Raw genomic sequence first — 12,438 nt, 5'->3', positions numbered from 1 at the left:
AACTGCAAAGCCACCAACTATAACACCACCACAAGAATAGTGTGGGGGAGGAGGGGCAAAAACAGTTTTAGAACAGATGAGAACAGAAAGTAATGCCAGAAAATATGTAAAATAATTCAGTCAGGCAAAAAAATATTTCAGTCAAGCAAAATTAAGTTAAACAATTAGAAAAATAAAATACAGTACTATCTATAAAACTGCAGGTTTGTACTTAACTTCAGCTTCTAATACAGTTGATTAACATTTTTAATATTTCTAATATGTTCCTTGTCTTGCTGTAAATTTTCTTGATGTTTGGCCTATTTAGACCAAGCCACAAGGACATGTCAATGCGTAAATAACATTTTTACTTTCACATGTAAACAATTGCATTACTACACTTTTTTATTAATACTGTCAAAAAAATTCACAATACCAAAACTGCAACAGGAGCCACAGGGTAAGTTCCCCTGAATAAGAGGATACACAGTCTTTTCTTTCTCCCTTTAATTAAAATAATGATGTGAACTAGGAGATCGTTTAAGTTTCTGCCTTGATTGTAAAAAACTGCAAAATATTTAGGAAAAACGTCTCTTAGGCACATTCTCCACAGTATATTTCCAACATTGTATAATAGATTTAATCATATTATCTATAATAATATCATATTCCCTGGTATTTCTTTCACTACCATAACATATATATATATATATATATATATATATATATATATATATATATATATACATGTATGTGTATATATATATATATATATATATATATATATATATATATATGTATATATATATATATGTATATATTATCTCTAACCAACTTTTTACTTTTAATCTCTGTACATTTCTTTACATGTTGATTAACTCTGTTCATATGTAGCACTATAATCATTCTGATGGGATTCAAATAATTCCTGCTTGACTGACTGATCTAAGATGTGAATATCATTTGAAAGATTTACCATCTCTTTTTCATTAAATTTAATGATAGTTTTGATGACGGAAAAAATGCAGTTATCAAAAGCTGCTAATAGCTTCGCTATTATAAACTCTTGTTCTCCTGAAAGGCCGTTGGGAAACTTACAAATTCTGAGACCATTGGAGACCTATTTCCTATATAAACATTCAGTAAGATATAGATTGTCTAACTGCAGTGACTTAAATTTCACCAGTTTTTCCTCGTGCCATTAATTGTTCTTTTAATGTAGCGCTTACTGTTGTTGTAGAAGGAGGCCTGTTAAATCCATTAACAGCATTATTTAGCCAACTCAATGTTTGTATCAAGAGCGAAGGCATTCACAGTGCAGTTGTTATTGCTTCCTGAATTGTTGAATGAGACTCCAGCACGTCAGGCTGTACCATGTCTAATACCAACTAATTCATCAGGGGAAATAAGTTTTTCGTGGAGCTGTGTCAGGCGTAAACTCTCCCTTTCCACTCTAGATCCATGTGGATGCATGGTTGAGGAACTATGCTGTAAATTGTGCTGTAAGTTGGCTACAACAGGTATTAATAGTTGGATAAAGTCAATCAGTTTGCCTGTCAGTTAAGAAAAAAAATGTCCCCGTCATCTACAAACCGAGTGGTAAATTGCTTACTGCATGATAGCAGGAAGGACTAATCCCACTGAAATGTTCCCGCAAAGACATGGGAAACAACCTTTATATATAACAATACTGAGAACCACAGAATGGGGAGCACCTTGAGAAAATGTGTATTTGAATATGTAGTAATACTTCCTTTATATGATTTTAATATTCATTTATTAATGATTGGCATTTGTTAAAGTACATCTTGTGATTTTTTTTGTTATGTAAAGGATTTTCCCTATTTAGTTCACATTCTGTAGAAGTCCTTTTTTTCAATAGGGATGAAAGCGTTTAATGTGTTAAATTTTATTTAATTTTGTATTAAATAAATGATGTCTTTTACCTGGTGTTTGGTTCATTTCATCCTGCTAAGTCTTTGGGTCTACCTTGAGTTCTTTTACAACTTTGTTTTTACAACTTATTTTACAGAAGCTTTTCTTACTAGGCCTCCTTTTAAAAAGGGCAGACTTGTTGCCTAGCTGGACCTTTCCGGTAAAAAGAATACAGTAATGAAATAAGTAAAAGGTTAAATATTTTTTCATCTGAAGACATGGTGCCCATTAGAAAAGATGATTTTCTTACTTCAGCTAAGGAAGTTGTTCTAGTCTGTTAATCTTGGTGCTCAGAAATGCTTTCTTGAAAAAGATGCCAGCAGAGACATTCCTGAAGACATATCAGAGGGTTCTTACATATACATTAACAGGACTCCTTTGTCTGCAGATTCCCAAGCCCAAATCTCTGATTTGAAGGAAACGTGATCCTTACTACCTTCTTTGGATGAATTTTCCTTTTTTGAGGCAATAGCCAGGATGAGAGGTGTGTAGTACTTGTTTTTTCTCCCTGAACTGAGGAGATAGTATATATTACAAGTAAATATGTCTCATTCAACTCCTATTCCTCCTTTAGTGTCAACCTTGGATGATGTATTTAATGCAGTTTGTAAACGTTAAATAAAGAAGAATCGGCATCACATGGCAGTGAAAGTAAAAAAATTTAATAAGGTAAAGACACACAGAAATGTTAAAAGGTTAGTGCTTTCACGCCACAGCTGGACTGTTGTTCAGCCCATCTCTTTACAAAGTGAATAAGCATTTAAGTTAAAAAAAAAAAAAAAAAAAAAAAGATAAATCATGTGTTTTCAAAATTGTTTTAAGGGGACAGTCTCATTGAGACCCAGTCCCTTATCAGCTTGTAATTCCAATATGCACTTGTGCTGTAAGTTTGCAACATTCACTAGGGTTTTTTTAAATCACCTCTACAATTCTTTTTATACAACTGCAGTACCAAAAAATCAAAAGTATGACTGTCATCCATTTCATAAACCCATTTGTAAAGTGCATTTTTATGATCTCTTCTCCTAATATCATATAAATGCTCTCTGACGTGATCAACTTTCTACTTGTCATACCTTCATAAAAACATTTATAGATCTTACATGATGATAGATATGCAAGATCAGTACTCTTACAATCTGCATAAAAAAATAATGTGTCTGTTCTGTAGTGGGATGAGCAAAAGATGAAACACTACTAATATATTAACAAAAGTTGCAGGCTCTGCACATAAAAGTACCACATCTATCTCATACTAAAATGAATTGTAGATGTACTAGTTCAGGATGAGTTTGCTCCATCTTAACTTTTGGGCCAGGATGTCCTGAATCTTTATTTTATTTATCTCTTGTTGACCAGTTAATTTACACTAGCAGTTAATTACAGTAACAGCCTCTTTTTAGGGGAGACCTCAGGTGGTGTTTGTACTTGTATGCGTGCTGATTTTCCCTCCACAAGGCTGTCCAGTAAGCAGCCAGAGTGAAGGTATGGGAGGGATCCAGATCTTTGGAAAGTGGCTAGTTGTGTCCTGGACATGACACAAATCATATAGCCGAACGTCTTCTGCAGCAGTCAGGAAGTCGAAAATACTGTTATGGGTAAGTGCAACTTAAACAACTGTAATCTCTAGGATCAGACTTTTCTAATAGAACATTTTGCATTGTATTAGCAAAATGCATTTTTATAGCATGCCCAGTAATGTCTGTTCTGAACATGATTTTTTCATTTTTTCATGACATTGTGTCCCAGGAAAAAAAAAACATTCATTATAAGGGTACTCTGTCTGTCTTTTAAGTTAAAGAAAGTTTTACAGTAAAGAAATGAATTCCAAAGCAAATCTTATTTCCCCTGATGAATGAGTGTTTCCCAAGTTGTATTACAGATTTCACTTTAGAGACCAAAAGTGATAAGAGGTGAAATCATTTTGTCAAAAACTGTATTTCTGTCTGTGTGTCTGTCTTGTTTGCCATACTCTGCCTGAAATGCATGTGGGTTCATTAGCTACTCTTTGTCACCTGAGAAGGAAGGTATACAGATTGCAGTGCAAATTTGTCTTGTGCCATAATAGACCTTTTGATTGCTAAGAAGAGATCTAATGTACTGTATGCCTGAGTTTGTTGTTTTGTACAAGTCTAAGAATCAGATATGCCTTTCTTTGTTGAGTAAGTACCTGCTGATGGCATATAACTAGATGTGTTTTCTTCACGGTTGTATATTTTCTTTCAGATGATTGATGGGTACTATGAGAAAATTGCTGATCCTGAGTCAAATGGAGCTGCATTTTTGGCTGTGTGTAGGGGTAAGGTATGTGGCTAGAGTATCATCCATGTTTGCATATGTGCATTTTAATACTGGAGTGTAAATAATTCCACTTTGTAATGCATATGTCTGCATTTTAGTAATTGGGCCAAAGCAAAGTTTGTCTAAGTGCTATCAATTACAGCAGGCTGCCACTGACTAATGTCATGTCATATATATATATATATATATATATATATATATATATATATATATATATATATATATATATATATTTAACCCATTGTGTTTTGTAAATGAAATGAGAGCACTTTTTTCACAAAACAGCAGAAAGCTATCATTCACATAAAGACACTTCATATACATAAAGGGTATCGATACCCATATTAACACCACACCTGTGAACCTAAAGGCATAAAACCTTGCTGTGCTGAGGTACCCCAAACCACATAAACATCATAGGCTCATCACTGTAGATGCATGCACAGCAGCCAAACTTCAACAACACACCAGTTCCATACCCTTCATGCTACAAAAACAGTCAGCTCACCCTAGTAATGCACTTCTTATAGATGACTTCATTGTTCAGCAAAACAGTGCACCACTCACTAGCCTGAGCCAAGACAGAGCAGTAGACAGCTGCCTCTCAGAACCACGAAATCTGTAAGTTCACCATGACATGCCTTGTCCATGTGGGAGTAAAATAAGTGGTCCTGTTAAACCACCAGCTGCCCCTGGAAGCTGAGCCATGAATGGACGAATAAGTTAGCACCAAGATCCTGATAAGAATTTTTTTAAACACATTTATTGAATTATCACTTATGACATTGGTAAGCTTAAATTTATATAAAAATAAGCAAATCATATTAGCAGAGTCACATTTACAAACATTATAGGATATATAACAATATATGTGATGTATAATTTAAGCAACATTACATAAATTATTCAGTTTCTGCTATCTGTTAAACCTCATTCCTCCTCCAAAACATTTTTCTGAATGTATTGTTCCTAATGTTTCCATGTTTTGCTATGCAATTTACTCCTACATGTTTCTAAAGATCATACTACTTGTTAAGCTCTTGAAAATATTTTTTTAGCAAATTGATAACCAGTGCAGACTGCACAGGGCAGGTGTAATATATTTGTAAATTGAAATACAGGTCAGTAATGTAGCTGCAGAGCTTTAGAACACTTGTTGACAAGTTAATTTTGTATCCTGAAGTCCCAGTAGTCCAGGTAGTATCAGTCTAGTGCATATACAACTGCCAAAGGATCAGCTTGAGGAAAGAGGTGCTTCATCCTGGAGATATTTTGCTAATGAAAGCAGGAAGATTTTGCTTTGACAGACACTTGGTCTTGGAGTGTCTCCCAACAGTCCAGGATCATGCCTAATTTGTGCATGTTATCTACAAACTCAAGCTGATTTTTAACCTTTATAGTTGGGAAGGGAGCACATGATTCTCAAGAAACAGTAACTGTCGTGGCCTTTGTATTGGAGGTAATGAGCTTCAGCCAATTGCAAATAAGCCAAGAGTGAATAGTTTTATTGATAAGAAAACACACTTGCCTGATCTTTCTGTGAAAAGGAGCGACACCTCTTTCTGATAAGATCTTCCACAAGTGGCATGTATACTGTGAACAGAGGAGGTCTTCAGCTGAAACCCTGTGGTACTCTGCAGTCAAGATGGTTGGAAGAGGAGGTGATAATGAGTGAACATTATGAATATGTTCAGAGAGGTAGGAGATAAACCACTGGAATACTATAATGGAGAGACCAAGGTCTGTTTATGCATGCTCAATCAAAATGCTATGGACAGTGGTTGTATATGCAACTGAAAAATCCAGGATGAATATTACTGAGTAGCATTGCTGCTCTGAAGCTATTTGGAGGCCATTAACTACTCCAATAAGAGCAGTCCCAGAACTCTGGCAAGTATGAAACTCAGAATGAAAAGGCTGTATGAACCCATTGGCTGTAAGGTAAATCTTAAGTAGAATGTAAATAACTTTCTCAGTAGTCTTACACAAGAGTGGAAGATTAGAGATAATGTGGTAGCTGTCAAAGATGTTAGGATCCAAATATAATTTCTTGATGAAATTCCCTTTTTTCCATTTTCTACGTGGGGTCAAGGTCTCGTGTTAAGTTTCTCCATCTCTCTTGATTCATTGCCACACTCTTGCCTTTTTTGACACTCATGCTTGACTGCCGCAATCTTCTCACAACTGAGACATGAGTGTGGCATTGAACTAAGAGACATGGTGGCAGTTAATACGATGCCCAGACCCCATGTAGAAAATGGGAATTATCTGTACTAGAACGTACAGGTGTATAACTAAACTTACCATAAAAGTAGATGTTCTAACAGATCACTATTGTAGTTGTGTTAAGTTATAACTTTAACCCTAATTAATTAATCATCTTCATTGACCCCCTTCTCCCCATTTTTTACATGATGTTGCATCATCTGCTGCCATTACTCTCAATTCAGTAACAGTCTTCTACCTTCTTCATCCATCATGCCTTACTTTCACAAGTCTTCTCTTTCACAGTATATCCATCTCTTTACTGGACCCCCTTGTTTTCACTTGACTTCTTCCTGGCTGACCCAAGTCATCTTCACCAAATTGTCTTCTGCTTATTTACACATGTGCATGGAACACCACAATCTGTTCTCTTTGACCTTCTCTGCAGTTTAAGCTACTTGAGCTTTTGTTCTGATTTCCTCATCTTCTGTCCCACAGTGTGCATCCTACCACCTGTCTCGCACACTTCATCTCCATCACCTCTAGTTTACTCAACTGCTGTACGTTCACTGTCCATGTTTCTGTGTCATACAGTAGTACTGGTCACACAACTGTTTTGGACACCTTACTTTTCAGCTTCTTTGACATTTCTGTCATACACTACCCTTGACATACTGTGACATTTGGCTGCAGGCTCTAATTCTAGCTGTGACCTCCATTCAGGCTTCCCTTCTACTTAACCACCCCTCCCAGATACTTGCAGCTGTTAATTTGTTCCACTGTTTTCCCTTTTATCTCATTTCTCAGCTTCTTCTGACTTCCTCCATTTGGTACCATTAGAACTGTCTTATCTGTACTCTGTTTTATCCTATGTGCCTCAGTTTTGTATTCCATTCCCCTTTCCTTTGCTGAAAATCTTATTCAGAGTTTACATGTAATACCACTTTGCCTGCATACAGCAACTTTGTTGACCTTTCCCTTCTGACCTGTTTGCTAATGTAGTATATTACTAGTGGGCTCAGAGATGAACGCTGATGCACGCCCACTTTAACATGGGAACACCTCTTAGAGGATGAACACTTTTCGTACATGAGTTATTGGGTCCTTGCATGTAGCCTGCACTAATTTTACCAATGCCTCTTGGACTTTGAACCTTTGTAGGACTGCCAAAATCAGCTTTCTTGGGATCTTGTCATGTTTTTTTCCAACGTCGGAATGTCCTGTTGGACTCTTTCCTCCCCTTTAGCTTCTTATTAACGATGTGTCTCACTGAAAATATCAAGCCGGTTGGGCTGCATCTTGATTTGAATCAGTAGTGTTCATCAACCATCTTGCATTCTACTACTCTATTTATCCGTCACCCTCTCTAGAACTTTCTTGCAAAGTGACAGGAATTTGATACCTCTGTGCTTTCCACAGTTGTGAACGTTTCCTTTGTTGTTAGATACTGGCATTAGTATCCTTATTCTCCAGACATCTGGAATATGCCTTTTTCTCCCACAATTCTGTAAGTACCTTCAATATCTCCCCTAACTCACCTAATATTTTAATCATATCTACTGTGACCTCATCTGAGCCTGCCTCTTTCCTCGACTTCATTTTCCTTAGCGCTGTTTGTACTACTTCTTGGATGGGCTACTCTTCTTCTTTCGTTACCGGCTATATGGGAGTACAGCTTCTGTGTTTTTCTTTTTTTTTTTTTTCATTCAGAAGCTGTCAAAGATACTCCTTCCAGCTGTATTTGATGCTCTACTGACTGGTGAGCAGGTTGTTGCTGACATCACTTAAGAAGGGTGTCTGTTGACTGTCTTGTTTATCTTTCTTTGCCTTGCAACCCAATAAAGTTTCTTTGTGCCATCTGCTGAGACACTTTCTAGAAGTTGGTTGAGTGCCTCTGATGCTTTGTTCTTCCCTATTGCAACTGGTCTGTTAGCCTCTTCGTTAGCCAGTCAGTATTCCTTCTAAACCAGCTTCACAAAGCTCTGCCTCCCTCCCACACCTGCACTCTGATTGCTGATTGGATAGCCCCTTGGAAGAAAATCAACCTTCAGAATATAGGCAACTTCAGGACTTTCCTGCCCATACAGGGAGAGAGAGAGTTTACTTAGTCTGAATCTCTAAAAGGTATAGACACTAACCAGTAACTTTATATCCCAAAAAGTATATACAAAAGTTGAGGGATTGAGGGTAGGTGAGGCTACTGCATCAGTGAGGAATTTTGAACACCTGTTGTTATGGTAAGTGCAGCTTACACAATTGTGCTATATTCATCATTCTCACTGCTGCAGAGGCCTGGAGAATGCTCCTAGCAAAAGACAGTCATGGACATGGAAAAGGAAACCATTTTGTAATATTTTGTGAAATACGTACAGAGGACAGTGTAGCTGCCTCTGGAATGCTTTGAGTCCACCCCTTTTCAGTATGCCATCGTAGAAGAAGAGCTAATGGAATATGCCTTAATATTGCCTGGAATAGATTTGCTATGGAGGGAGTAACATAAAGCAAAACCAGAGGATGCCTGTCTTGAAATAGTCTGACATGGGTTGTGTTTTTTGTCCCACTATAAGAAATAGCTGATCTCCTTTTCTAACCGACTTAATTCTGTCAAGGTAGTACCTGAGCTGCCTATCCATCCCCAGAGTATCTCGGATCCTTTTTCCATGGTTCTGCAGATCTGGATAAAACACAGGGACACTGATGACTTGATTCAAAGCAACTTTGAGAATAAATGAAGGGATCTGAAGTAGTTAACTTCATTTGATCATCAACCTGTGGATATCTGATCCTACCTGGATCCTAGCCGGCAGCTTTCCAAGCTAGAGATCTGAGCTCCAAGCTCCTCCCCCTTACCCATAATACCCTGCTACCTCCTTCCAATCCCCAAATCTCATTTTCCGCGGCTTTGTCAAGCACGAGTTTCTCGAGCTCCTAGAATTTAGGCGATTTGTAAGTAGATTTTTTGTCAAAATCTTTCTTAGTTTTTGTGTGTGTGGATAGTTTCATTTCTTAGTTTAAACCCTTGTGATTTACCGTTCCGTCGTACTTTAAAAGCCTAGTAGACCCCCCACTTTTCCCTTAGGTGTTTGTGTGGGCGCGTGTGTGTTTTTTGTTTAGAAATCATGGCCGAGGCCCCAAAGGCCATCTTTTCTAAGTGCACTGAGTGCGGCCATAAGCTTTCACCAGCGGATGGCCACACTCAGTGTGTCCTCTACCTGGGGGTACCACATTTGACATCGGGCTGCCAAATTTGCGCAGCCTTTAACCCCCGGGCCCTGAGGGATAGGAGGAATAAACTGATTCTGGCAGGTCTCCTACCCGCGGAGTCGGCTTCTTCCTCCTCTCCCTCGGTAGCTACAGCTGCTCAGCCTGCTGTCCCCTCTCCCCTGGCTGTGACTCTACCTCCCACTTCTTCCCAGGGAGAGATGGACTCTAAAAAAAGAAGAGAGAGAGAGGAGGGTGAGAGAGAGGCACAGAAGCCACAAGCGGCGGGCCGACTCAGCCCCCTCGGGCCCCGCCTGCCAAGCTGCTCTCCTCACCCAGAATGTCTCATGGCCTTCCTCGACTCCGTTCTCCATGCTTCTTACTGGAGCCAGAGGAGGAGGCCTGACCATCTTCAAGGTCGTCACAGCGGCCCTCCCGGCCAGCTTCGGCGGCCTCCTCTAGGTCGACCCATAGTCTCTCTGACGCTGATATGGACCGGATGATGCGTTGTTTTCTCCAAACCCAACTGCAGATGGGAGTGCAGCTGCCTCCTCCCCCTCCGGGGGGGAGTTCAGCCCCACTTTTTGCCCCAATAGCTCCTCCAATCCACTATGCAGTTTTGGAGCCGAGGAGTCTCTGAATCAGGGAGTTGGCGCCGATGGTTATTGCTACCTCGACGCCGGCCATGCCCTCGAGTTTGTCAGATCCCTTTTTTGATCTGAGCTCTTGGGGCCGAGAGCCATGCGTCGGAGCCGAGGGGGCCAGTGTGTCTTCGGTTCCGTTTCAGTTGGAGCACACTTCCCTCTCTGGTCTGAGCGCTTCGGCTCCGACGCCGATCCCCGCACCGGATCCGAGGGTGTTAACCACGGAGCCCAGAGAGATTGGTTCACCCTCGACTTTCATCGTGGTGGAGAGGGTCCTCTTGAGAAGTTCGAGACCCCCTGCTCTTTCTTCGGATTCCGCCCCCACTCCCTTGCAGCTGGGCTTGTCTTCCATCATCCAGTCCCAGGGACAGCCTGCGTTGACGCCCCAGCCCGTTCCACTGGCGGAACACGACCCTGTTGGTGAGCCCTCCTCGGACAGTCCCACCCCGAGGAGGCCCCTCACAAACGTAAGTGTAAGAGGAAGCACTTGGACTCCCTGAGTCCCTCATGGAGGACACCGATTTGTTGGAAGGGGACGGTTCCCCAGGTCACCCCCTGAGGACGTCTCCATAGGAGACATTATGGAAATGCTTCGCTTAAAGGGGGGGTGGTCAGCCCAAAAACCTTCCTCAGACGAGTAGGTGTTCCTGGAGGCGTTCGACGCAGGCCCGTCTACCTCCTCAGACGAGTAGATGTTCCTGGAGGCGTTCGACGCAGGCCCGTCTACCTCTTGGGTGTCCCTTCCGGCCAACCCCCTGGTTGACCTCATCACTACCAGGGCGTGGAAGGAACCGGACACTATAGCACCAATCCTCAGGAGGCCAGATAGGATTCTTAGTCCCCCTGTGGATAGGACGGCTTGGAGTAAGGGTTCCCCGGTAGATGCCATAGTGGTGGCGGCAGCCACCAAGAAGGAACTTGCCCAGGATAGTTCCTCGATCCATCCCCCCTGATAAGGAGTCTTGGATGATGGATTGTATCGGGAAGCGGATATTTGCTTCAGCTACCTTTTCCATATGGGCACTAAATTATTTGGCCCATGTAATTAGACTTCAGTGGTATCTGGTGAAAGAATATGCTGAGTGTCCCCCTGAGTCCATGTCGACCGAGGACAAACAGACTTTCTCGGCTCGCATGGCCACTCTGAAATCTGTTTCAAACATGTCTATGCAGCTACTTTCCCATGCCACGGAGGGGGCCGCTAGAGCCAGTGGGTCCGGTATCATCTTAAGGCGTCACGCCTGGCTCCGGCTTTGTGACTTTGCGGAACCTTTCAAGGCATCCTTCGCGAATGCACCCTTTGGTTCTACCCTGTTTGGGAAGACCATCCGTGACACATTAGTTCAGAGCGAGAAAGATGGGAAGACGCTGTCTGCCGTCAGAGTCCGCTTCTCAGCTCCTCAAAGGTCCTTTTCCAGGGACCAGGGAGGACAAAAAAGATGTGGTTCCGGAAGTCTCAGCAGTCCTGTTACGCTCCGGGCCGTTCGTCCTTCAGAGACAGAGGGGGACAAGGTGGACACCAGCCCAGAGACAGAGGGGGGCTGAAAAATCTTAGGTCGCGGGAACCTTTTTCTGATCGACCCACGCAGCAGCCCTGAGTGTTTGCCCGACTGCTATTCTCTGGAGGCAGTCGGGGGGTGTTTTTCATAGCACTTGGCCCAATGGGAGTCCATCACAACAGATTGCCTGGTGCTTCGAATAATATCCAGAGGTTACTCAATCCCTTTCATAAACCTCTCTCCTCAGTCAAGGCGCCTCCCCGATGTACCACCTAGTCAGAGGGAGGCTGCAGCTCTAGAGGTAAAAAAGCTGCTAGAAAAAAGAGCCATCCAGCACATCCCCCCAGGCCAATCTGGGTTAGGCAATTACTCCAGGTTCTTTTTGGTGCCAAAGAAGACGGAGGACTTAAGGCCGATCCTCAACCTTTCAACAATGAACCTCTTCATTGCCAAGGAGAAATTCCGGATGGTCACGCTTCAATCCATTCTGCCCGAGAATGACTGGATGTGCTCCATAAACCTTAACGATGCGTACTATCACATTCTCATGGACAGGCGATCCAGGAGGTTCCTCCGCTTTCGGCTAGGGGCCAGTCATTAGCATTTCAGGGTCCTACCCTTCGGCCTCACCACAGCCCCCAGGGTGTTCACCAAGGTCATGGCAGTTGTAGTGG

The 12,438-nt window shown here is 41.5% G+C and overlaps 1 protein-coding gene across 1 annotated transcript in view; it reads left to right on the top strand.

Moving 5' to 3' along the window:
• The window catches only part of RTEL1 (regulator of telomere elongation helicase 1), a gene marked incomplete in the record, with an annotated part of 4,697,248 nt that overhangs the window by 2,519,194 nt on the left and 2,165,616 nt on the right, over nt 1-12,438 (top strand). Inside the window, 1 exon segment of the mRNA XM_044056976.1 lies at nt 4,141-4,218. Within this exon segment, the coding sequence (XP_043912911.1) occupies nt 4,141-4,218 (78 nt within the window).

Source organism: Protopterus annectens, chromosome 14.part0, assembly GCF_019279795.1.
Source record: "Protopterus annectens isolate FY-2018-M chromosome 14.part0, PAN1.0, whole genome shotgun sequence".
In the NCBI taxonomy this organism is placed as follows: domain Eukaryota; kingdom Metazoa; phylum Chordata; order Ceratodontiformes; family Protopteridae; genus Protopterus; species Protopterus annectens.
Note: the sequence above shows the minus strand (reverse complement) of the source record. Positions and strands in the feature narration are given on the sequence as shown.